This window comes from Ixodes scapularis, unplaced genomic scaffold (genome assembly GCF_016920785.2).
Source record: "Ixodes scapularis isolate PalLabHiFi unplaced genomic scaffold, ASM1692078v2 PGA_scaffold2__306_contigs__length_199485367, whole genome shotgun sequence".
Lineage (NCBI taxonomy): Eukaryota > Metazoa > Arthropoda > Arachnida > Ixodida > Ixodidae > Ixodes > Ixodes scapularis.
In genome coordinates this window covers 156,567,859-156,595,525 of record NW_024609857.1, presented here as the reverse complement: position 1 = coordinate 156,595,525, position 27,667 = coordinate 156,567,859, and the positions used below count along the sequence as shown (strand labels likewise).

Below are 27,667 nucleotides of genomic sequence, written 5' to 3'. Positions count from 1 at the left end.
TGTCTCAGCGGCGACACATCTGTAGGTAGTATGCTGCGATTTAGATCTTCAATTGCTTCTTCAGCTGGCACAAATATGTCAGGGCACTGCTCTGAGCTTCGCATCGAGATCTCCTTAGTGATGTGCATGAAGCAATGGTAGCACAGGTAGTCCGTCGCACTCACTTTGGTGGAACAGTCAGGCGGAAGACTTTGCTTCAACGAGTTTAGGTCCAACTCGCCAACACTTCGAAAATACCGCTGCTTTGGTATAGTCTTTTTGTGTTTGCAAAAGTAATCTGCACAAAACACTCGTTCGGAGCTCCAGGATGTCTTCATGATGTATACATAAATAATAGAAATTAAACCCCAACTGATGGCATATAATTGCCAAGTGAAAGAACTACTGGGCGCACAAGTGACAAGTCCGAGGCTGAGGAGCTCACTCACTGCAAACGTACATTTGAAAAGAGAGGTCACAACTGAGGCTGTCGGCAAAGCTTGATCCACGTCAAAGGAAGAAAGAGGGAAAGTCTCCAGACAAAAAATTGTGGTCAGCGGCCTTCGAAAAAGACTTTCCGGAATCGCACTGTCGTCCCTCCACGCGCTGATATGAAAGCACCCGAGCTTATACCACGTGGTTCATGACACAGCCTGAGCCATGTCGGCGACCGGTTCGCGAGGGGTTGGCGGTGGGGTTACGTTGATGGTCACTCGGATTAGCCCTTGCTGTACTGAGCTACCGCCTGCAGTGCCTTATCGCCGGCTGGTGTCAACAACGAGAACACACACACCCTGTCTACACCAAAACTACAAGCGTTCACCGCACGCGCGTCGCCGCCGCTTTTAAGCTTTTGTGAAATTGCTTTCTTTTGCCGCGGAGAACCGCCTTATCTTAACTACGCGCCTGAAATCCTTCCAGGCGGGCGTACACAATATCAAGCGTTTCGAGAAATGCCCGTGGAGTAGAACTATGGGAAAATTCGGAGCCCGCGATGTCGATATCGTCGCCGTTGTGTTAGTACGCCGTCGCGTACTGCAGTCCCCCGTTGGGGGAGGGGGGGGGGCGGTCTTACTACGATAACATGGCGACAGCGTTTACACTCTGTATTTACGCGAGGCTCGAGTATTTGGGGATAATGCTGCCGGTTGGTGTGCCCCTTTGTGCCTGATATTATCGCCCGTGACGCCAGCGAGTGAGATGGCGACAGGCATGACTGCTCAGTAAACAGGCGTCGGCGGCCATGTTTTGCTGGTTGAAGCGAACCCCCTTGTCCTTGACAGCGAGCGGGGAAATGCGAAAAAAAGATTGTATCGGCCGTTTTGCCAGAACTAGCGACGAGTGTCATCTGCGGTTTCCGGCAACTATTTTGCCATAATCGTGAGCTTAGCGAGGAAATGATTTTTGCTAGCCACAGAACACTACCACGCAGAAAGGGAATGCTTGAACATGTTTTTGTTCTGGATATATATCAGGGATATATATGAGAGAGAGAGAGAGAGAGATGAAGGTAGAGCGGAAGGGGGAATAGCATATAGTGTCGCAGGATAATAAAGTAAACAAAGTTCCTAGTGGCCGATGGCTGCATGATCTTTTCTCGGATCACTAGTCCGTAATATGATACCTCTTTGTACACAGTAGTTTCTCCTTAATTTAAGTGTGTGAACGATTTCTTTAGTTATCATTGGCCCATCTGAATAAAAATATATAAAATATGTGTGGAGGTTTCATGAAACTGGAACTCAGAGTCAGTTCTTGTATAAAACACTGCTAAGTGTAGGCTTTAAAAAAGGACCCTACTTTGGAGAGTTGTATCTTCTTTCTCAATAAAATGATGCAACATGTTTTTAATGGAAATGGATGCCGAAATAGAGTATAACAGGTTACCTAAATTTTAAAAAAAATCGAGGGTGGCGTTTTTTTTTTAATTCGCATCGGAATTTTTCTTTGTTTGATTTTTTTTCCATGCTTTACTAAATATATCCTAACTATTGTATCACACAGATACCTTAGTTATTTTTTAAATATTAGCTATATATTAGTAGAATAATATCTGCAAATTATATCATAATGATTAAATTATTTCATGAGATACAGACCTCCAAAGTTTGCCATTTGTCGTTCGAGCAGGCATGTTTGTCAATTTTTAGAAAAATAAATAAATTTTAAATAAATATGATTACTTTATGTTACAAGCAAGCTATACCCATAGTTTGCGCCTAAAACGTATTAGAGTTCTCCTAATGTTATCGCTTTAGTTATTTACTCTCAAACGGGCCCCCTCCATCAGTGCGCGTTAATGCAACTGTCCTCCACCTCATGCCTTACGATTTTTCCTGTCCCCAAGTATTTTTTCTAGTCAAAACTAAGTTTGGATTCGTTCATACCAGACACTAGACAATAACATATAGAAACATCAGTTGATTTGAAAATGTCGACTAGCCATCCTTTGGTCGATCTTATCTGAAATCACCCAGCTACGGCTTAAGTGCAACGACTATGGAAAAGAAAACAATAAACCATGAAACAAAAGCAGTTGTGCAATCGGTCGTCAAAGTAAAGAGAAAAGTAACTCGTTGCCTTTGAGGTAAAGTAACGTGTTCCTTTTGAGAATGGGTGACGAGTAACGTATTTAGTTACTTTTCGAGCGAGTAACGAGTAAAGGTATTTAGTTACTTTTTTGGGGTAACGTGTACATGCCTGGCTGAGGCGTATCCATGGCCGTAGCGTTGATCGCACAAGCGTCGCGGAACAACGAGTTTTAGGAAGCAATCGGCGTTCATGGAAACATAGGTGGGCGACGTCATTTAGACGTCCTTGCGTCGAGGCGTCGACGCAAAAGCGTTGTTTTGACGCAACGCGGCGCTTCACTGACGCGGCTCCCGCGTTCTTTTCAGGTGTGTGTTTGTGTGTGTGAAACGTAGGAAGCAATAAAACGAAAACGGATTCCTGCTCCGGGTTCTATGAACATTGAATAATAATTAGAATCTAAATTTTAAAAAAAATATAGAGAAAATTTTTTTATGGTCCCTTTAAGTGTCCTTATGCGAAGCGGGACAGACGAGGCTCCATTCAGAAAAGCACTGCTTGCTTGAAGGAAGCATCTGACCGCTGCTAGGGAAACAATCGTCGCTGGCAGAATCGTTACAAACTTCAAGATGGCTGTACCACGTATCTTAACGAACTTTCGGAACTAGGGACATCATGTGAAGAAGGTAATGGTCATAACCTAAATCGATCACTTCAGCAACTTAACAGAGGGGCATAAAGAAGCAGAAGCATCTTGTGTGTGTGTGTGTGTGTGGGGGGGGGGGGGGGGGGGGGGGAGCGGAACCGGAAAATAATTTTGTGTGCGCGTCCCGAAGCTGTCATCGCAGCAAAGGTTTGAACGCTTTGAAATGCCTGACCACTTCCACAACTGCTTCGCCGCGCCACTCGGGACCCCTCAGGTACCTATCCCGAAGCATAGAAACATCACCTACAATTCCGTGCACCCAATCAACACCAGAAGATAGGAAACCGCGGTCCCCTGCTAAGGGCCAGCGTGGATCACATATTGAAGAAGAATGCTGTGTTAACGTTCGACTAGGACTCGTGTCCGCACTCATTGAACCCGAGTTACAGCGGAACGCTGACATAGTACTTGTTTCTAATACACGTCCCGCCCGGGTGTTCAGTAGGCTACCTATAAAATTTATCGCCACGTTTGTTTTCGTTTTTTTGCTTTTTTTCACTTGTGTAAACCCACTTCTTCAATATCCTTACCGCGCCTCCCTGAAAGAGAGGGAAGCTATCCGGGTGGGAGCGAAGGCGATTTCGGAAATGTTTGTAGAGTTATTGTCAACGGGTCAACTTTAGCAGTCTGATTGGCGCGTATTTATGGATGTTAGATCTCCTGGTTTACGGGAGTAGAAAGAGGAGGGGGGCCGGAGGTGTGGGTAAACACGCCCTTTATAGCGATTTGAATCTTTTTAGCCGACTCTGAGACTTGCTTACCCGATAAGCGCAAGTAAGTCTACAAACCGGCACAAGGCTAGCGCGTGAATCGCAGAGACGTGTTTAGCCAAGCATCGCCCCCCCCCCCTCCTTCCCGCCTTTCTCTCTCCTCGTAAAGCAAAAGATATGACTTCCACAGCCAGGCGTCACTCAGACTACCGAAATTGGCTAGTCGGCCCACCCTACAGGGTTTTCTGAATGCGCAACTTGGAGCGGGTAAAAAAAGTGCTCAACGGTGCGACATCTAACCTTTAAAGATATCATAGGCTGCCCCGGTGGTATGTCAAGAAAAACAAAGGCGGTAAATTACGATTTTGCGTTGACTACTGGCGAACAAACAAGCTACTAAAGAACGACATCTACCTACTCCCGCGTATCGACGATTCCCTGTTATCGACTTCGCCAAGTTCATTTGCTTTCGTCGGTAAATCTGAAGGTCAGGTACTGGCCGATGAAATTAGATAGGTGAAACAAAAAGGAGACAGCCTTTATCACTCCGAGTGGACCTTATGAGTTCAAGGTAATGCCGTTGACACTTTGTGCGGAGCCGGCCACCTGTCAGGGGATAAATAACACCGTACTGACCGGACTAAAATGGCAGGTATGTCTCCTTTACCTCGGCGATGCCGCCATCTTCTCGTGCACTTTCGCTGAGCACCTCCAGCGTCTGAAGGCATTTCTTCGGGCTATCAAAAGTGCTATCCTCAGCTTCAATCCGAGAAAATATCAGTTCGTTTGTGGCGAGCTGATTTTTCTCAGCACGTCGTCGACAGCTAAAATGTCTGCCCTGACCCTGACAGGATAGCCACCGTAGCCTACTCTCCGCTACCGCCCGACAAGAAGGCTATCAAAAGGTTCCTATATCTATGTGCGAACTACAAGCAGTGTGTATATAACTTCGACAGAATTTTCGGGTTGCTCATTCACCTCGCGAAATATAGCGTTTCTTTTGCGTTGAACGAGGAGGAAGAGGATGCGGTGGACGAGCTAAGGCAACGTCTGCAAACACCTGCGATACTCAGCCACCTCTAGCAGAAAACATGCGTATATGCAAATCGTGGAATCTCAAGAAAAAAATAACTTTTCGAGAATCAATAAATAATAGCTCTAAGTTGTCTGAGCTGTCATTAAGTTCCTACTCTACCTATACGGACGATTATTCCGAGCGGTCAGCAAAAATTAAAACGGTAGTTAACAAATTTTAGTTATCCGACTGATTGTGACGACTATCGACTCATCAAATATTTGCCGAGCCATATATACCTGCAGTAAACATGTTATCTATTATTATTATTATTATTACTTTTGCGGTGCCCCTATGCGCCAACCGCCTCGCCTTCTTTTTTATATTTGTGAATTGGGAAAAAACGCCCGGTATTATTTCTTGGCAACTTTCAAGATAAAAAAATGTTATGCCTATAACTTCATACTTTGCAATACGTAGACAAATAAAATGGTATAATACAAAGTCTCGGCGCAATAGACCCCTTTCGAAAATCACGTGCCGATTATTACAAGGTCCAAACCACTGCACAATGGCGGAACAATTGTCATCGTGGAACGTGCAGTTCGTTCCATAAGATAGCGAACGTCAGAGCGCAGCCAGCACTACGAGCCGACGAGCCAATCAAACAGTGTCAAAAGTGCAACGTCACTGCACTTATCATGTTTTTCTGTAGGTCTGTTTTTACCTTCTAATCCAACCAGACGCATCAAGTGTGTTGTGACGTTGCGCTTTAGCTCGCCATTGTGCAGGGATTCCACAGCTGCCAACAGATTGCAGTCTTTCGAAAGGAGTCTATAAACTGCTTTCTCTTGTAGGCTTAACAATTTTATTAAAATAGTTTGCTACGTCTTCAGAAGGAAGCAGTTCACCAGGTTGAAAACACTCAGTCTACCACTTATTACCACGTATTTCGCTTTTGTAAATAAGCTCGCTTTTACCACTTCTTTATAACACCTTTCGAAATTCGCGTGCCGATTATTAGAAGGTGGCAACTACTGCACAATGGCGAAACAACAAACATCGTGCAACGTGCAAATCATTCCATAAGATAGCAAACGTTGGAGCACGGCCATTGCTAGGAGACGACGAGTCAATCAAACATCGTCGGAATTGCAACGTCACTGCGCTCATCTCCTTTTCCCATGGGTGTTTTTTTTTGTATTCTACTCCTACTCCCATTAAACGCATAAAACGTGCGTGACGTTGGGGTTTTAGTCCACCATTGTGCAGGGATTCCATAGCTGCAAACAGAGGGAATTATCTGAATAAGGGTCTATAGAACATTTGGCTTGATGACGCCGACACCGCTGGGACGATAGATTTTTACTGCTCTTGACTTGAGATACAGGTATGGAGGTGCCAGACTTATCTTGTCCCAAGGACTTCCTGTACTGTGTTTACTTACTCCTTCACAGCTCAAGGATATTTTTGGTGCGTATCATATACAGTCCTGAATGGAAAGCGCCGAATAAGCAAGGACGAAGAAGGGGACAGAGATGAAGCACACTCTTAACTGAAGGTTTATTGAAACAAACATTTACTATTAATACCGTCTATCTGGGTGTTGGCTCAAAAAGAAAAACTCTTTATCTGTTAAGTGCAGTGACGGCGCACTAATACACAGACTCACCCCTTGCTCACTTATGCGGAATGCCTCGTGTATCTCTCGTGCTGTTTTGTTTTCGTATCTGCCCAGAACTGTTGTTTTTTTCAAATTCCGGGCCACATGGGCACCTATCACAATGCACCGCAAGACTGCCCGACGGGAACTGCTTCATTGACCAGGCATGTTCCCTGGCCCTCTCATTTATGCAACGCCCCGATTGGCCCGCATGCGATTTCCCGCAACTCATTGGTATGTTATGTACACTGTTAGCAAAAATAACACGCCCAGACGTGTAAACCGTTGTCCCATAGCGGACACGTCGAAACGTGTTCGTTTTACACGAGGCCATCTGTGTTTTTCGTCTATACATGAGTTGCTGTGTAAACTTAACACGCTACACAGTGTCTGCCTTCCGCAAAACCGTTTCGAGCGTGTTCCTTATGAAGCATGGCGGCCAGCGGCCGAGAACAGGCGAGAGACGAGCCCAGCGAGCCGCGCGCCTTTCAGGCGAATTGAAAGCACACAATGCGCGTTAGTTCTCGTTCGATGTCTTTTATACACAGTAAAGTCTCCAAGCGGCGGACGTAGCTACTTGCAAAGGTACGTACGTGTGTTGTCGGCGGCGTCAATAGCCTCAACGAGCCGCTAGACAAAAAAAGAAAAAAACGAATGCCGAACTCACATGGATAAATAACTTGAGCAAACTATTTACAATCGGGCGGTAACTTGCGCCACCTATCGAGATTTCTAGCAGCCTGTTTTTAAAAAAAAGACGAGTCTGTTAACACTGGGAACGACCACGGCCACACAGCAACCCTACATACAACGCAGGCAACACAGCACACAGCTACACGGCACCGACATATACACAAACACAACAACCGACACAACGCCCGACACTTCCTACTCGATATTCATTTCTCCCCGCGGCGCATATAAGCTTGACATGTGCGGGTGAGCTCCTTGGTCACTGACCATTACAGATTTATAGAAGAATACACAAAACACGGCGCAATGGACAGCCGTGTGTTAGAACTGTTTGCATTTAAAAAGTATGGAGGCAAAATCTATAATGCTAGTCCGTTGCAATAAATAATGATATGTTAACAATAAATCTTAAACCGGTCATGAAAAAGTTTAAATTTTTGTTATTTTCTTGCTTGACCAGTGTTATGAGCAGTCCGACTAGCATGAATCAGATAGAAAAACAAATTATTGGGATTTTGTCATTACGTATACAATAATAAATGAAAATGATCCTTGCGCAAAGCATTTTTTATATATTTTTGTGAAGGACATCCGGACATCCGCCCAACACTTCACTTCCGCTAGTTGCAGCAGTTGCAGTACGGGAGCAGACGCCTTCACTTTTGGGGCGTTTTGATGCAGTTTGTTGTCGTATGTCGCGTCGGTGTCGAGAAGAGCGGTGGGGCTTGGGGGTTTGTGACCGGTGTTATTCGCGAACACTGGTGTGGGGCGCTGATGCGTCTTTTTTTTATACTGCCACCACCCCGAACTTTGAAGATACACGGGCCCGTAGCAGTGTATTATGCTGAATCGCGAGCTCCTTCTCTGTTGACGTCGCTTTCCTGGTACCACTCGTGGATACTGCAAGCGTTTAAACAGTGTGCACCGTCTCGCCTACATCCCCGGTGACGTACTCGACCTGTGTAAACTTATTGCTTCCGTCATTTTAGAGTACGCAAGGCAGTTATCTCGTTGGTCTGGTTTCGGTTATAAAAGCAAGGCAAAACGCTCGTAGTTCCCGCCCTCAGTACACGTTGGACATCTTCCACACTTTGACACCGGATAACTGAATGAACGAGGATTTACATTCACTTCCGAGGTTACTCTCGCCGCTTCCTCACCGTTGAGCAGCAGGATGAGCTGGCGACAAGCCGCGGATGAAAGGCTGGAGCATCAACAGCCCAAGCGCACTCGGTGCCGATGCGGGCGACGCGGGTTTCTGTCAACCGGGAGGCCAGCACAAACCGTGACCATTCCAGCTCTTCGTCATGACACGGTGTTGCAGAGAGCAGGGTAAAATACAGCTACACGGATCACCGAAGCAAACGACTGCTATCTTAAATCTTGGCTTGTGATTGCGCCTTTGTAGTAGATCATCTTATTCGTTTTGCTGGAGAGACGCAAACGACGGGCGTAACAAAATCGCTTGCATATTCCGCATATCTCACAAAAGCATTTACCCTGTCTCCTTGCGAAAAGCGCGAAACACGGAGTCCGCACCGTCCTAAGCTTCCCGTTTTTTACCTGCTTCAGAGCAGTTTGTACCTGCTAGTAGATATGCCTACTGAAACTGAAACAGGGCAGTGCCAGAGAGAAAGAGACAAAGTTGAGAAAGCTTGCTCGCTCTCTAATTTCTCAACTCTCAAGTGATTGTACCATTATAAATGCACCAACGCGTCTTCCAAAATAAAGAAAGAGCACTACGTTCACAACATAAAAAATGGTCTCAGTACATGCATCTGTGGGCAGGTAGGGAACCTTGCCCTTATTTATTCACGCCGCATGATTGCCGCAACAAACTCGTTGCAGGACCGAATCATACTCGAGCGGTGTGCGTCGCTATGCAAACGCAGTCCAACACGAAGCATAAAAAAACGGCAGATTTAAGACAACAATCCGGAGTCCATTATTCAATTAAAACAACGTAATTTTGTTGAAAACGCCCGCTGCTTCTTACTCACGGTATGTGTCGGGATACTTCCACAGTTCGAAACGGAACGAGGGAAGATTTACTTTTAAAAACGCTCGCTGCGTCCTCCCGGACCAGCTGGACCGGATCAGCTGACGACGACGGGACTGTAACCGTTGAACCTCCACCACGCAACAAACAATTTGCGCTCCGTGTTAAAAGCGTGGTTCAAACAGACCCGGAATACAAAGCACCGCACCACACACGACGAATGTTTCAGCTCTTTTTCGCATCGCCGGGTTGCACCAAACAGAACGAGATCGCCGAAGTCAACGCCGCGCTGTCGTGAACCTTGGCTTGTGGTTGCGAACTCGTGAACCCTGTGACTCCCTTCGCTTTCAAAGCACACACGACGATTACGAATGCTACTTTCCGTCTTCCAGGAACATCACAGGGGCACTTCTCCGGTCACGTCTTCACTATGCGCTCGCAAACTCCGAAGCTCTATGCGAAGCTTCTCGCGTCCTGTCAAACCCAGAGCCGTATGCCAAACAAAAACAACGAAAGCCAACCGAATGTACGCTGCTTCCAGCGTACATCGGCGTTGCGCTTGCGCCGTGGCCAGATCGCCAGATCGCTTGCTGTTGAAGGTTGAAGCAAAAACGAAACCAACTGCAATGTCACGTGTTCACATCGAGGACACGCTTTTTATATCCATTTTAACTGTTTGGAACGAATAATTAGACCCATAACTTTATTTGTGGTGTCTAAGAAACTGTTATCAGGACCCCTAAACTAAATACAAACATGGGCGACATGAAGCGAGCCGCATTGCCATCGACCAGAAGATGGCGGCGAGCCCGCTAAGCGTGGGTTTCGCCAACGTCCTGCGACATGGCGCAATTCCTTTTGGTGCATATCTGTCTCCGAGACATGTTTCTTTCCGCGGCATTTGTCTCGACGGTCCTTTCTAAGTGTGTCCCCAAGCATTCCGGTGCTTCGATAGCCGGCAATGCCGCGGTCGTCGCCGGGGGCGGTGCGTGTTTTCGAGGTCGGCTACACGGTTATGCGTGTATGACCGAACCAAAACACGTTTTTTACAACCTCGCATGATTTCTGAACGAATTATCCGTTACTCATCGTGTAAATTTATGGTAATTTGTGTAAATGGCGTGTTTTTCACCCCAAATATTCGCCAAATACACGGGACTTGCTAACAGTGTACCACTGCACGTTGCACAGTTCGCGTATTTCTTAGCGTGTTTCTTTTGACACACTTTACCCTCTCCCTTTTGGTTGTTTATTTTTGAACGTAGATGCGACAGCTTGTGTGGCGCTGAAAACACCACTGGCACTTCAAAATGAGCCGCCACTTTTGTTAGATTGTGAGATAGATGGTGAATAGAAGCAATCACCGCCGGTCTTGTTGATTGTCTGGAAGGAATATGATCGTCATCTTTTCTCTTCATCTTGGAAACAAGGTTATCCGCTACTTGCTCCAAGAAGCGATCGGGGTACCCTTTGCGTTTTAGACGATTCACCTGCGTGAGGAAGCTTTCATCCGCGACATGGTGGCATGATTTTGCCAGCCAGGCTCTTATTACAGTCGAATTAGTCTCGTGAAAACCTGCCCATGTTGCGAATAGAGCTTAGAGCATTAAACCGTGAAACGTGAAAACAACAAAAACAGAAACCGCGCAGAGGTTTATATCTTGTGGACGCTAGCTATCTCGCTAACAGACAAACAAACGCCAGCATAAAAACACTCTACACATTTGGCGCGTGCACACTCCGCATGCGTTCTACACACTTTAAAGCGCTATCATGACCTTCCTGCCAAGAAGGAAGAGATCGATAAGGCCTTGATAAGCGACCGTCGAGTGACGCAACCGTGGGGCCGATACAGGGGCCGAGCGCATTGTGCTCACGGTATCGCAGAGAACGGTCGCCAACACGGGCGCTTGCACAAGGCGGAATTCCAGCTGCATGTCGGCTCTCGAATCGTTCACCCGGGGTGAGTGTAATCGGTTACCATACTGTCGTGAGGAGTGTTGTTCTCGTTACCTTAAACAACTAAATAGCTTTACTCGTTAGATCGTCGAAAAGTCAACAAATATCGCTAACTGAAATGCCTTACCTGCCGGCAAGGGTAACGATATACCGTTCCCGACACTTTCAAACTAACGAAAGTTACTTTTGCGTTAATTTTAATTTTAGCACTATTTGGCAACGATAGGCCGAGGAGAATAAATATGAAAAGAATTCGAATTCTGACCGAGTAATTTCATTCTGTGATAGTAGTTTCTAAAACTTGTCGGATATATATTTTCATTTTTGATTTTATGGAATCTGCTTTTTTTCCTCACGAATACTCTAGTGACTTTTATAACGACTTAAGAGCTAAGCAATAAACTCAATTTCAATACAACACTGGTTTGAACGAACGAGCCACAGCGCGGCGATAAATTTTCCCCTGCTCTAAACGGATGCTCTCCTGAGAGTTAATGTATTAAACATTATTTTATGGGAACGTTTAAGGCATTTAAGTAAACGCGCTCTTGTAAACGCTCAGAACAAAAATCTCGAGCTGAATCGGCGATTTTTTATATCAGCTCGATGGGAAGGCTTTTAATGTCCTGTTCACACGGCCAACATAAAGGTGCCTTTAACGTAGGTCCCTTTGCGATCGGATGGCTTTCGCTGAAGCGAAGGTACCCGTTCACCTTCAAGCGGCGACGGATTGGTGCGTTCTAGATTCTAGACTGAAGATTCTTAGCGCGAAACGCCTGCGTCTTTATGCTACAGGGGAAGTTATCTTCAGTGGAGGTGACGTCCTTTTGGTTTGAAGTACGTTAAAAGCAATCATCAGGGGAAGCTATGGCTCCCCTTCCGTGAGTAACCTCGCGACTTGTTTTGGCCACCGGGTCGGAAAGGTTCGCTTTCTCAGCGAAAGATTTTGACAAAACACCTTGGTGTATATTATTTGTTTTCCTCTTTTTGGCGAACTTTACGGAAAAAAAAAACGGCATCCTTTGTATTTAAGAAATTGGCGATCAAAAGTAACCAGTACCAAATAATCTAATTTGAAAGGCAATGCGCTCTAGTAAAAACGCAAATACGTTACTTCCTACTTATATAGAAGAAGTATCAAGTACCTTAGTACGTTACCAAATAAAGTAACGCGGTACCAGTAATGTTGTTACTTGTAATGCGTTACTTCCAACACCGGTTCGTAATTAAAATGGCCGTGAAACAACCGTCGATCGCGAGCCTTGTAAGTGCGCATTACGTAAATACATTCATTTCCACATAAATCTCGTGGAAATTTCAGGGTAGCAGGCAGCTCTTTCCTAAGAAGGTCGATAGCTCCACGTCTCTTAGCGTAACATCGGTTGCAACACCGAGGTGTCAATTCCATCTCACCACCTTTGAATTACCTGGTGTTATGCACTAAGGTTGTCAAACTGGAAAACGCGTTTTAATCAGTTGCCCTGTTCCCACACGGTGTGCAAGTTCGTCTGCTCTCTACGCACCTCGTGCGTTTGTTCCCCCCCCCCCCCCCCCGACTTCAACCAAAGACGGAGCTTGCTTGCCTGGTCATTGAGCGTTCTCCGTGCATTCTCTATATGCCGAGAGCAAGTCGTCTGCTTCTAGCACAGGGGGTGCCGGTGACGTCAGAACGACGCCAATTTCTGATGTGCTTTGATTGTAGGATGGCGGGTAGACCTCAAAGCAAGCTGCCTTGAGATTTACTCACTATCTTTCAATCAGAGCCAATCAGAGCTCGGCGTTCTGACGCCACCATAACCCCTGCAAAAGAAGCAGACGAACTTGCACACCACATTTCCCTTCGATTTGCGTGCCGCTCCCTGCGTTCCAATGCACCAAATACGCTATTTGTAACACTTGTTCTCCGTATAAATAAAAAAGAAGGTCCAGTGCGTGTGTGCGCGTGCGCGTGCGCGCGTGTGCGTGCGCGCGTGTGTGTGTGCGTGCGCGCGTGCGCGCGTGTGTGCGCGTGCGCGTGTGCGCGTGTGCGTGTGCGCGTGTGCGTGCGCGTGTGCGCGTGCGTGTGCGCGTGCGTGTGCGCGTGCGTGTGCGCGTGCGTGTGCGCGTGCGCGTGCGCGTGCGCGTGCGCGTGCGCGTGCGCGTGCGCGTGCGTGTGCGTGTGTGTGTGTTCTCTTTAATCTGAACCCTCCTTGTTATTTCGGTAACGTCCGACTTCTCCACTATCTTTCCACGTGGCATTTCGTCATTGCTTTCTCTCGAGAGTTAACCGAGGGACTTGGCTTCATATTTTTTGTGAAGATTAAGTGTCACCGTTGCGAAATCACTGCTTTTCCTCCAACTGCCCTGACCAGGAGAATTTAGGAGATGATAGGCTTTCAAAGGAGCATATCTTGTCATTCGGCGACGACATTGCACGCACGACATTATTACCCTGCCTTGAAGAGCCCAATTGTGATCGTTATCTTAGTTTTGCCTCGTGTCGAGTTGAAATATAAAAGTAATGCTCTAGCTCTTTTATTTTGCATCGCAAATCTTAATTCGCGATTTCAAAACAAAAAGACAATATAATTATAGCGTTTCTTCACTTCCTCAAATACCACCGACCGCACGACAATGCAAGGTGCATTCAAAACCCCCATTCCTACGAGGCAGGTTTGCTCAATTAAATATTATTCTGAGACGAACAAAATTTACAACCCTTGACTAGGTCTCGTTGTAACCAAACGTGCAAAAAGGTTACTTTTATATTTAAATATATTTTGATAAATATTGCATTATACTAACGCAGTTTCCAAAGCCGCCTGAAGAATAATGCTTCAGCAGCCTCTGCTGCTCGGCAGTCCTATGGGTTAAAGAGTGCTGTAATCGAGTGCAAAGATAATTCTGTATGCTCGTGCAAATTCCCCGTGATGATGGGGGTATTCCCATATCAAAGTACCGATAAATGATTTCAGGCACTTCTACGCCGTCACCCTCGATACGGCGCCCAGCAAAGCCGCACTTCAAAGGGCGACAGGTTTCGGATTCCAGCCTCAAGCGGAGTTTTTCCCGCGCATTTTCCCGTTGATGTGACGACACCGCTAAGTCCGCTTCTCGCAGTCGTATCGAAATGACGGGACACCTTGCGGGCGAATGAATCGCTTCGACTTATCTAATCGACGCTTCGCTCTTGTCCACTGAAGGAACGCTGGTTGGCCCGCTTCCGCAAAGGAACGACGAGGCCGGGTGCTCATCAGCCACGCGCGGAAGCTGGAGGTCTTCGCAGCACGCTGACCGTCGGGCCTGCGCGAGCTGCGACGGCAGCCGCAGTCCAGGATGCATGCGGGCAGCCGACGCCAGAGCCTGCCGCCGTACATCAACGGCAGCGGCTGCTGCGGCGTCGCGAACGACGCTTTCGACGGCTCCGTGGAACTTCCCGAGCGCAGACTCTCAACGGACTCGATGCCTCCGGACTACGACCACGTCGTGGTGCGGTCGCGACCCCTGGTGCAGCGGTCCCACACCATGGTCGAGTCGACGAGGCCGCAGAGGCCGCATCTTTCCAGGCAGCCCAGGACCGTGTCGTTGAGTGAGGATGCGGCCATCGAGGTCTACTGGAGACGCAGGGGCTCGCGACGGTTCAGCTTCTGCCCCCGGGGGTCCCTTCTTGAGGTCATCCAGGAACTGGGGCCTCCGGAGCACGTCCCGATCGCCCAAAAGGTGCACAAGGAGCTCGACAAGGACGCTGTCAGCGTCAGCGTCATCTCGGGCAAGCCGGACGTCATCGTCGAGGAGGAAGAGGAACCGGAACCGCATGAGTCTCGGCTGGCCATACTCACGCAGGTCTTCGTGCCTTTCCTGCTGGCCGGGCTGGGCATGGTGGCCGCAGGTGTGCTCCTCAATCAAGTGAAGGTATGTACCGCAGTCCCCCACCAGTTACGAAGAAGTCGATTTATTACGAGCAGAGTCCCCTTCGATTTGTAAAACGTTCTTGATTAGTTCGAAAACAACCATTCCTTTCGTCACTATTTATTGCGTTATGTCATGATAGCTAAAATGCATATGTGCCGAGGTCCCAGACGTTAAGTATAACAAAAAGGAGTTAGAAGTGAGCCAGTACGCTTGCAGAGTTGCTCATTTAATTTTTTCAATTGTTTCGAATACCGGCAGAAAATGGGCCGTTTCACATCGGGTAATGCATGAGGGAACATTTCAAGTTTTCACGCAAGCGCAGTCGATATTTGTTAACCAACACATAATTTGTCGGAGCTAGGCTAGTCATTGAAAACAAAAAAACTCTCGTTGTGAACAACGTGTGTATGCAATAACACTCCCTAATAAGGGCAGACAGGAATAATATTCAATACCACTTTACTAAGGTGGTGCTTGCAGTGACTTCAAGAGACCCGCCATGTGCATGATAAAGCTGAAAATGTCGCCAAATGTCCAGGTTAAGACATGTTTCACAAAACATACGCTCTGCTAGATCGGAGTATATGTGCGATGAAAACAGCTCGTGCAATCATTAGTTAAAATTTACCCCTCTGAAAACAACACTACTCCTCCCTTTGTTGATAGATATAGTTGATCAAATCTGTCATAGAAGAGGTTTCTGCCCAAGAAGTCTAGCGCTCCTGATAATATTTTTTGTGAGCGTTGTGTAGTGCTGTGTAAGATATTTGCTTTGGAAAGTGCTTTCCGTACGAGCGCGCTCGCGTGGATAATTATTCTTAATCAAAGCACTGATAAGCAATTCCAGGCGCTTCGTCGCCCTTCCTTTTGATAAGGCAACCCTGTCGCGAACGTTAAACGAATGCTCAAGCACTTTTCAAAAAAATCTGAGTTAGAAGCGGACTTCTATAGATTTTTGTTTCGTGAATTGAGTTGTCGCACTTAGCTTTGGCAGAAGGAACGCGTCGTTCACACACTTGCAACCGAGTACAACCGAGAGAGACAAGACCGGCTTTTAAGCCTCTTGCGAAGGCGGAGGACTGGATGCGCTGTTGCTGAGTAGGTTCTCGGTCGTACTCGGTTGCAAGTGTGTGAACCACGCTTCAACGCAAACCGCATTTATTTTGAAAAATGCGTGCAGTTATTGCCGCCTGGCATTCGGCGATCTCCTCTGCCGCCTGTTATCTGTATATAGTGTCGTGACGTCATTGACGGCATCCCCGAGCCAGCTCAGTGGCGTGCAAGGGTCGGCTCTGACACTTCTGATGACGTCACTTTTGCTAGTTTCTCTCTCCACCCTCTCACTACCCCACTGTCGATGCCCCTCTTATGGGTGGGTCTACGTCGAAACATCAATTGATTACGACGCTCCTACTAATAAGAAAGAAATAAAACTTAATACGCAAAATTTTTAAGGTGTCGAAATTACAACTTTTACTGTCTTTTTGAATTCAAGAACGTTTTCAGCTTCCGCTTAGAGGGCTCGATGTAGTCCGACGCAACGCGGGTGGGCGCGTACGCCCGTCATGGTTACGTCCCGTTGTCGAAGAGCCGGCACTCTCGCCTCGTCGTAGCTACGGCGTAGCCATCGCAACCGGCGGCGGCCGGAGCGCTTCGGCGGCGCCGGCGCGAAGTAGGTCTTGCTCAATTTCGCTCCAGACTAGCCCGACTAGAATGCTCCGCGCACGCACACAGTTTCGAAATAGCATTCGGAGTCCCGGCAAGGATAGCGGCGGACTTTAGAGAGGTGCATCTCTGGCGTGCCGGGACTACCGTAGCTATAGCTCCGACCACCGCTGACGGCAGCGACGTCGGTCTATACCGAGCCCTTAATAAGGCACTAACCTCCCCTCCCCCATATATTTTTTTTTTATTTTTTATCAGGCGATTCAATATGCTTCCACAAGGCTACCCAATTAATATTTTGCAACCGTGATACGTATATTTTTATTCAAGTGAAAAAGCGCAACTGCTCAAAACCGAATCCGAAACTGGACCGGGGAGGAGGACGTCATGTAGAGGGCAGTTTCCGGAAGTCACGTGGCTACCCCCGACCTTTCCTTCGTTTTTCCGGCCGCGCAAAGCAGACGAAAAACTCGCACGTCGCACAAAATACGCAAGGTGCTTCACGTTTGCGCGTTTGTCAAGCACTTGCCTATTCGTAAGACGGGCGATGTCATCAGCCAGGAGAAGGGTCAACAACTAGGCGACGTCTCCGTGCTAATCAGCTTGGTGGTCGGCCGTGTCGCGCGAAATAAAGTCTAATTATCTTAATCGGTAAACGATTTCTTTTTCGAAGCTAGACAGATTCGCCGGTACCGCGAACAAGAGTTCCGAAGAAGAGGACCCATGCCCGCCGTCCACCGCCCTCGCTTAGTGCGTTTCGTTCAGCCGTCCAGATCGCGACTCCCACGATACCACGCCAAGTTGAGAATCACGCAGAGCGTGCACAGGTTGCTTCCGGTTCTCTGTGTAACTTTTCTTCTTTTTTTTTTTTAAATCAGCATATTTGCAGCTTTTTAAAAACCACAAAAAAAATGGGTACCATATTTTTTTTTATTGAGTGTTTGTTCTTGGTGACCCACGACTTTGATTATCTTTGGTGTGTTTGTATAAACGATAGAAAACGGCACGTGACCACGGAGAAGGTATGAGGGCGATTCAAACCGACCAGCTGTCGATCGGTGGCTTTCGGAAGAAAAGATAACGAATTTCGGGCCGCAAATTGTGTTCTTGGTAGTTTGGCTCTCATATGTCCCGTACAAATAAAAACCTCGGCGAGTATAAATGCCCTGTCAGTGTCCCTTTAACGTTGCGCATAACGTGTGACATACACTTTAACTATCACAGCCGTGTCACCACGCAAGGATCTATGGCCCTCCCTAAGTTGTCCTCACATTTCATCGGTTTTCTATAGTCTGTCCTGTAATATTTATGCAACCTAGGAAGTTTGTAAGCCTACGGTCGTGGCCATCCAAAATGTTTGAAATGTTCATCTGTAACGGAAAGGTAACATATACGTGTTAATCGCGCTATTTTTTTTAAACTTTAATTTGATTGTGTTATTAACATACAGGGAATAAGGTTTTTTTTGGTTAGGAGAAAATTGGGTTATGAATTTAACAACATTCATTGTCGGGATTTTCTGGGATTAACCCCGTGTGGTAAGGAGATGGTTAAACTCCTGAAGAAAAAAAATTAAAAAGTTTTTAAGAGCCTGATTTTCAATTGCAGTGGATTAGTTGCACAAAATACCTTTCAAATTTTCCACACACCTTTTTAATCTACGGTTGCATGTTTTTGCATTTTCAGATGCGGAGCGGCTGTTTTACAAAACGCCAATAAAACTTCGCGTTTAATTCTACTCATTGCACAGACAAAAGATTGTTAAATAGTTACCCACAATGGGTACATTTTTTGAAATACACAACATATAGGATAATTAAGTTTCTTATTGGTTTCGCATATCGAAACTTCTCATTTATAGAAAAATAAACATGATTGCAATTACAAACGTACTTGGCACCATCCAAAACCACCAGATCACTGCGTTTTCGAAATATTTAGATAGAGCGATTTTTCCTTCTCGTCCCCGGAAACGCATTAAAATTCCGTTGCTTTGTCTCTTTTGTTTTCTTTTTGTTTTGTTTTTCCTGCCAGCTTGGCGCTTTGTACCCTTACCGATATATTTTATGGACTACAAAGCTTTCCAGGTCCAAGTATTCCTCAAATTTACAGATTTACTTACCTTAGATTACACCCTCCATTATTATAATTAGAACCACGCCCTTATTTTTAACAATAAGAAGTTTTTTTACGCAAACAAAATGAACTCTTGAGTACCTTAGATCTCCTTTCAAGGTGACTATACTTCCTGTCACTTTAAGTTCAGATGCACCCGACGCAACGAACTGATGGGAAAAATCGGATGGCGCGAAACGCGCACCATCACAGTGTCCGCCATGTTTCTGCACGTGTTCTATCGTCCCTGAAGCAACCAGTTAAGGCTTAGCAACTTCTGCTTTTCACGATCCTTGATTAACCCCATTACTGCATAGCGTCGGCTGCTTTTGTGCGCTGGCTGAAACGAAGTATAATACGGAATCAACATGCTTTCTGGGTGATGCCAAGTTTCCCTAGACAAATTTTGCCCAACGTTAAGCGAAACACTTGGTTTTACATTTAGGCCTCAAACAGGTCACTTCTAGGATATCCCAAAATAGTTCGTCCATAGTTGAACATCTGGAAATAGTCTTATAGCGTAAGTCGACTCCAGGGAAACAACGAGTGGTTTCCGAAAGCTGCAATATACAACATGGCTTTTCTAGTCTGCATTTACTCTCCTGTAAAACATGACTGCAACACTTAAAGGAACCTATTGCTAAGGAACTCAAATTTATAATTGCATCATGCCGACAGCATAACTATGCTGGGTGGCGCCGACATTTCACTTCGTCTTAGAGAAAATCGGAAGCAAACCAGATTTTTGACCGGGAATTCAAAATTCTTAGAACTTTTACGTCTCCAGTGGTGGACACTGTCCCGTTTGGCACTCAGGAATATTTCTTAGTGCTTGGAAGCTTACTGCGTGCTGATATCGCTTTTAGCCTCTTTTTTTTTTTAAACAATTGGGCATATCTGGTCTTTCTTTTTTTGTATAATTGAGATATACATTTGTCGGGAAATACTTTTGCAATATGTTTGCATTCGGAAAATTCTTCTTTATTTAGGAACTGGCTTAATTTGACAGTATCTTACCATACTATTCTTACACACATAAATTTTAGAAATGAGTGTTGCCCACCAATAAGATGATGGTTGTGGGCGTCTCTTCTAGAGGCTAACTCAGAAGATTGCTTTCCTTGATTGGTTCTCTTCAGGATTGGAGAGTGTTCCTGGAGGTTCCGGAGCTGATGGTGATGGTGCCTCCGCTGCTGGGACTCAAGGGCAACCTGGAGATGACCCTCGCCTGCCGGATGTCCACACAGGCGCGCAGGTCTTTCTCGTGCCGTTAAAAAGGGCCATTCGCGCCGTAATCCGCTGGTGTTAAAGGGGCCCTGCAATCATATTTAAGCGTCTACCTTTTTTTGCGGCTTCCACGTCTCTTGGGGTTCGGGCAAGCCAGCGGGCACGGAGAGAGTAACTAAATATCAGTGCGTCATATTTTAACCGGACGGCGCGGAAACCTCCACCGACGAGGGCGACCCGCGTTGCCGAAAGCGCGCAATATGTGACGTCTTTGGTCCTGGGCTTACTACTGGTCAGAACCGCTCAAAGCTTTTTTTTTTAGTCGAAATACAAAATATAAGTGTCGCGAACCGTTTCAATTATGTATGAAAGTAGGTTTTGTTCGGTATTTTAGATCAGAAAAGAAACAAATGCAGTTCATAAAGTACGGAAACAAGAAAAGGCTCGTCGACAAACCCGCCACCAAGCGGCAGAAAAAACGGCGCATACTAGAAAAAGCTAGTGGGATAAGGCTCCGACGAACAGCGAGCGTAGAAAGGTCCCGGATTAACGCGGCGGCGCTGCGGTCGTATACCGGCTCGAGGATCCGACCAGTTCCGAGCGTTCCGAAGGCTTTCGGCGCGGGCTTGGCTGGCGATTTGGCCATTTGGTGATATGGCAGCGCGAATTGGCTCCCGTTCTGAACTGATCTTTACACCGTGTTTGCTGTCGTTTGTGGCCAATGATGTGTTATGCCAAATTAGTCCTTAGTCACGCAGCAAATGCAATGCGAGACGCCCTGGCAGCCCGCTTCATACAGCCTATCCAACACGTGCTTTAGTGGCGCCCTCTCGAGCCGTCGACACGGAGTGCGGCAACCGTGAGCGCTCGATGAGCTCACTACTCCTCCTCTAGTTCACGGCCACTCAAGCCAGGACCTACGACGTCATGTGGGAGGTTATTTTTTGCTTGTTTTTGCAATTGTGATTTGTCTAACTTTTAAAATAAAGCGAAATTTGAGAACAGAAAAGTTTCTTTAAGTTACTACGTTCAGTGCGCTCAGGTTCGGCACAGATTAAAAACCAGTCAAAAAGTTGTTGCAGGGCCCCTTTAAGGCGCATTCCTTCCAGAAGGCGCTGCAAACTGCGATTCATTTAAGGGTTGGATGTTCCGGGACTTACCCGAGTACTGCCATTTTATTTTTAGCCTGACGTGGGCGCTCCTACTAAATGTAGGTAGTACGTGCAATTTCTTTATTCATGGTATGTACATTCCACGTCCAAACGCGTTCTCTTATTTGCCCGCCGTGGCTGCCGACGGCGCGCTGCCGGCAACCTACCGCGTTGTAGTCCACACTTAGTGATTTTCAACTTAAACGGATCCCACTATGCATTAGCTTGGGAGTACTTGTATACCTGGAGAATTATTCCAGGGTTTACTCTTTGTCAGCGCCTTTTGAACGTGAATGAATTTACGTTATCTGCAGAGAGATGTAACCTAACAGAATGATCTAACGTGATGAACGGATGTGACCTCATGTGTGAAGATTGTTGTCATTTTTATCAAAAACGGGGCGTTTCTTCCTAGAAAAGATGTGTATACCCTGTTTTTAATTTAAAGTTCGGGGGCTGAAGCAGGGAGGCTATTACCCTCCCTCCCCCCATAAATTCGCTCTTGATCGGTAATAAGCTGTGCAGCACGTCACTTCTTACATTTCCTTCATCAGTGCCTACCCAGTGAACACCGACTTCCTTCGCACGCATATTATATCCATCATTGCTCATTCAGGCAATGCGCCCTTGTGCTTCGCGTTGCGCGACGAACTGTCGTACTTGACAAGTCACATTCTAATCGAGATTTTTCCTCGCATGTCGCAGTCTCAGGAAAGACTCCGGTGTAGCACGCACACGCGCATCCTTCCGCACCTGGGCTAAGTTCTTTGAAGATACCCACGAGGATTTTCCTCAAACTGTTTCGACAGCTTGCGTGTTGAATGGCCATCACCTACGAGCAGTCCCTCCCAAGCAAAGCTTAAACGATGCTCCGCATAATAGAATCTGCCAGTGTTTGCATGCGAATACATCTTTTTGCGTCTTTAACACTAGCTAGCTGAAATCTCCGACATCAATGAATAATCATTCTCTACAGGTCATTGCGTTTGCACGATAACATAAAAGATTTGAACACGCGACGGAGTTGCACAATTATTAAATTCCGTGAAATCCCAAACTGCGGGTTTTACGACTGAGAAACAAAGAATTTGTACTTCAAATTTTCCTAATACTAAATTTTTCTAGATTCTAGCGCTGATATATTATGATTTTAATCCGCCTGGCCTACTGAAATTGTCTTGTCTATTTACAATGATCGATACCTTTAGGAAAACGTTGGGCTCGCTTTCTTCACAAACGTTTAAGAGTCTCTTTAGTTTAATAATTGGCAGAATGCTGATGTTAAACGTGGGTAAGTAAAGTTCGTCACATGCTCGCATTGAGTGTCGCGTTCTCGTTAGTGTACTACTGTTGTCAGTAGGTGTTCATTCTCCTCCTCCTCCTGTAGTTCCTTTTTACCCGTCATATTCGTCCCGTGCTTTTTAAACAGTATATATCACTAAAGTTATCTCAGAATAAAAAAAAAAAGAAGCTGAGCACCCGTGAATATTTAAGAACTTTGTACTCGTACGTGTAAATGTAAAGTGTGTGGTATTTAGCTTGGAAAAAGCATAAACTATTCTCCATTGTACCACCCTCAAAACTATCCTGTAGCAGAACCTCACCTACCCTTTATTGCTAGGAACAAACGCCAGCAATTGTCAGCAATTATCAAACGATGCCAATTATGAAACCATATCAATTTTCGGCGAGTTGAAATATGTCCCGTTGAGTTTTGGAATTCACTTTGGGGCTCGCCAGATACAACATATTATCGAGGTTATATTCTTTTTATTGTTGACCATTTCTGGTAGTTACTCCAGATAGGCAAATATTAAAAATGGCGAGGAAAAGAGCGTGGTCAATTAGGATCCATTGGCCATAGGTAAATCATTGTCCTTTACGAAATGGGTTTAACATATAAGCTGTAGCTATTAGCTGCCTGAACGGAGACCTTTATATAGATTCCACACAACCCCCTGCTTTTGATATTGTCTGACTGTGCGTGCACTCTCAACGCTCATGCAAAGCTCGATGAGCTTTTAAGGAAGAAAGCTCGAACGGAGTATATTTTTTTTCAATTAAAGCTTATAAAATGAGTTCGCAAACGATCTACGTCTCGTTTCAATTACAAGCGTATTCGCCTTGTGAGAAATATAAATAATAAATCACAGATAAACCCTCTGACTCACATCTGCGTCCAAAGAACAGCAACATCGGATTGGTACGAACTGGAGCAAACCCACGATATGTTTAAAGCTCGCATTTTAAACACGGCATGTGCATCAAAAGCTCATAAAAAATAAACTCGCCATAAAAGTTACCGATGCTCCGCTAGGAGCGCGTGGCTGAGACGGCAGATGGTGTGGCACTGCTCGCACTTTGGGAATTTTCATAATTCTCTATGAGAAGGGGAGACACTTAGTCAGTGCCGTCCATTCAGTTTGGATGATTTATCAAGTTTTGCACTTTTTTGGAACGGTATAAAACTGCCCCCAACAAACACTGTCCAGACGTAAAGGCCCTGCTGCTGGAGTTTCTACATCACTTATAAGCGGCCAGCCCAGTGCACAGATTGCATACGATTGCTCTGTCAGCTGTAGACTATAGCTCGTGTTAATTCGGTTAAAATACTATTCCCAGTCGAATGCTGGAGCCGCATTCATGCCCAATCTCTGCCCCTGATGGCCGCTGGTAGTTAAGAGAATACCAAGCACTGTGGCTTAGATATCTAGAAAGTGTTGACATCACACGCGCGCCCTCGCCAGCCAGAGAATCGGCCAGGCGCATAAAGTAGATTTTGGATGTTATGTAGACCGTACACAAATGCGCAAGTATCAGTGCCTTGGATGCCTTTATGGTCTGGTTACATTCAAAGAGGCTATCCGGGCTGCCTAAAACAGTTACCATGGTGAAAGTAGGTCCCTCCCAAACATTTACATATTTCTTAAAAATATAATGGAGCTTTGTTACTAATTACTGAGTCTAAACGTAACTATGTGGCTAAGTTCGAAGCTCTTTAGTGACGTTACACAGCAACGCGTGACTTCAACTCAAATGTATCCTTTTAGTTTTGCTAACACGTTGACGACCAAGCCGGTGTTTAGGTTTCAGGATCGTTTCTCCTGATGTGCGTTTCACTGAAGCAGCAGCTGCCTTTTGGAGTTTACGTCCGTAATGTATTCTTGCTCTTTTGAACACCTTTTTGGCGGCTCTGAGCACATGCTCTTCTTACATGCTCGATAAACCCTTCGTTGGGCAAATGGGAAGCAGATTCTCCCTTCCACACTAGACTATATGTATCCCTACCAAGAAAACCCAGGTTCACGCCATCCCTGCGTTAATGGGATTCTTAGTTTGAGGTTGGTTCATTTTAGCTTTGTGTTACATTATGTAAAAATTAGAACATAAAAAGTTGTTTTTTTTTAGTGGTCTTAACGAGATTAGGCAAGCGTAATTTTCTAGGTTGTGAGTTCGCATTATATAAGTATGTGCTACTCCAAGGAACTTCTGTGATTTCAGTTATGCACTTGTTTCTCGAGCGTACTTCAATACGAGCATAACTGATCTGTTGTGCTTTCCGCGTTTTTCAACAGGCGAACCTTGGGCGCATGGAGACGCGATCGGCTCAGCTGAGCATCGCCAGCGGAAATTTGTCGCTGATTCAGGTGAGTCGCATCTCTAATACCTATTTTCTTCCTTTCACTTGACCGCTCCCAAGGACCGCTTTACGAGTGCGGTGCCAATTGAATGTGGAGTAGCGCTCGCAGGAATTTTCCGAGCTTTATGCAAGTGTCAACGGGTGTTGAGTTACTAATTTGTTTGTGAAAAAAGAGAGTGATTGCGTTGCAGCGCAAATAAGAAAAGAGAGGAGAAAAGAAGGGCTGCACACACACCAGTTGCGTAAATCGCCGGCCGACGGATCCCCAGTTGACGGGTTCGAATAACAACCAAGGTACCCGATATCTGGTACCTTGGTTGCACAGGTTGCGCCCTTTAACCGAGGTGCAGGTTGCTCGTGAAAATATACCCAGGAGGTTGAAGTCAATCATCCCTACACCGCTGAGACATGCCAGGCGCCCATCGTTGACTTTACACGTCTAACTTCTAGATTTATCTTACACACTCGTTGCTCTATTGTGCAAAAAGAAATCTATATATCTGATAAATGAGTCACACCAGTTTATAGCTGTTAAAAAAAGCAAGTATAGCGCACAAAGTAAAAAAAACAATAGTCTCGGTTGCCTTGCAACGTTAATTACTCAAAAGGATGCACTCTGAGGAAGGAGACCCACCAGCCAGGAGAGAGACGGGAGATCTGAGACTGCCGACCAAATATGGTGACCCTTAAAAAGTGACCTATCGGAGAAACCTACACGAATGTGCTGATTTTGGTTCTTAAATTGACACTACTATATTTGATATTCTGAAAATTATACAAAAATACAGAACCCTATTTCATAGACCTCCAGTTGTACAGATTTTCAGGATACGCTGTAGTTCTGAAAGTTGGTTTTTCCGAGATGATGCGAGGGGAATACGGCGCTTTGCAAATGCATCTGTGTCAGATAGCCTCTACCTCAGTTTGCAACCTGCGAACTATATTTTTGTTTTGTGTAACGACACGCATGATACGTGAATGTTCAGATGATACCATCTTGGTCATTCAGGGCACTATCTCCCCCGACACAGTGTCAGGCAACAGTGGCCGGTCTGGTGGCCGCACTGCTTGCCATCGCCAAATCCTTTGTGTCGAATGGAAGCATGGTTCCGGCTAACGTGCTCACGCTTGCAGCCGCCGCTGTGCTAACGGCAGCAATCGCCAGCATTGTCCTAGGTAAGCGAAACCACAAGGGCTCTCAACTGTCCGTAACATTGGATCGTGACGAGCAACGCCGTACGGCGCTGCTCTAGTGCACGACGACTGGCTTCCTCATCGGAACTATCGGATTCGTTGACTATTGATATGCGAGACATCATATCAATTTAGCGATAAATATACATCTTTACCGGCGAAACTTTTATTGCAGGCCCCCAAAACTGGTTAGAAATAGCAAGTTTTTTTGTTTGTTTTTTTAGATTGGCAAGTTTTACCATCGGGATTGAAAAACGCATTACACGTGCCGTCCTTATTTTCAGTCATAACATTTTGTGTACACGCAGTCACTGCCAACTCAGGGGTCTTTCTGATGATTCCATTAGCTTGAAAAAAAAATCGCTGCGTTTCTATTGTCTATTATTAATTTATTTTTCCTAAAATATTATGCACCTGTTCTTGCTCTATAGTGCAGCAGCGCGCAGTAGCCCCGCTAAGCCCGTATGCTTTTGAGGAACCCGTGTTCCCTTGGCTTAGCTCAACAACAGCTGCGCTGAAAGTCTCAATGTGAGAGCCGTGACGTCCGTGAAAGACGCGTTTCTTCCGCGGTGGGTGCAGCGAGCGTGATGGTGCTGGTGGTGGTGGTGTGCCGGAGGTTCCGCCTCAACCCAGACAACGTTGCGACACCCGTGGCTGCGTCGCTTGGAGACATCACTACTCTGGCGCTGCTTGCCGGTCTGGCAACGCTGCTTCATGTCGTCCTGGGTGAGCGAGTGCGCTGACAAGCGGTACTTTTTTTTATGGAAAACATAAATTTCCGCTCGAATGACTAGCAGAAGTTTCGTGAAGCGGACAAACACCAGGCCAGTACCATGGTCTACATAAACTACTCACTGACTTAGCAATTTCGATAGTGTTTGCCCTGGTAAGATGTTGTTACGAAAAGTGGCGCTGATTCATATGTTAGTAAAATAAATTAAAACACATTATAAATATTAAAAGTTAAAAATTAATTTTGGAAAGCTTATGAGCACCTTTGACGTTGCGTCTCAATTCTCAAATAATGTAACCTTTAAGTCTCAAACGTAGATGGCGCTTTAAATTTACCGTATTATTAACGGGCCTGTGGGGTATTGTTGGAATAAGACACCTCCAGTGACATTCTCCACCGCAGCCTCTTCGAATTCACCATCCGTTACGTTCTCGCAGCGATCTGGTTCGTTCGCTCTTAACGTCGGCAGCGCGCCTACACCTCAACTTGATGCTAGAAAAATATTTCCCATAGCGTGAAGAGAGGGTTCTAAACCAGGCAATCTAAAGATTCTGTCCGTATACACACATGAGGGTTCACCAAGTGCAGCTATGCTCCATTCACCTCTTGTCTGACAGTGCAGTGGGAGCTATTCTCTTGCCGGACCAAGCAGCCGCTTCCTCTTCGCCACACCGCCCTGCGCGTGTGAGTGTGGGCGGGGCCGTGATCACGGGGCCAAAGGTTGAGGTAGCGACTGCTTAAAGGAGCTCGCAGCTTCCACTGCATTGTCAGATTAGGGGTAAACGGAATATATAGACT

General features: G+C 46.0%; 1 protein-coding gene across 1 annotated transcript in view; it reads left to right on the top strand.

Moving 5' to 3' along the window:
* The first annotated feature begins 11,158 nt into the window (after positions 1–11,158).
* Positions 11,159–27,667, top strand: part of LOC8042851 (solute carrier family 41 member 1) — a 32,655-nt gene continuing 16,146 nt past the window's right edge. The window contains exons 1-6 of the mRNA XM_002415824.5: positions 11,159–11,257; positions 14,436–15,144; positions 20,064–20,171; positions 24,878–24,949; positions 25,974–26,118; positions 26,716–26,862. Coding sequence (XP_002415869.3) covers positions 14,569–15,144; positions 20,064–20,171; positions 24,878–24,949; positions 25,974–26,118; positions 26,716–26,862 — 1,048 coding nt within the window. The 5' untranslated portion in view covers positions 11,159–11,257; positions 14,436–14,568. The remainder of the gene's footprint in view (positions 11,258–14,435; positions 15,145–20,063; positions 20,172–24,877; positions 24,950–25,973; positions 26,119–26,715; positions 26,863–27,667) is intronic.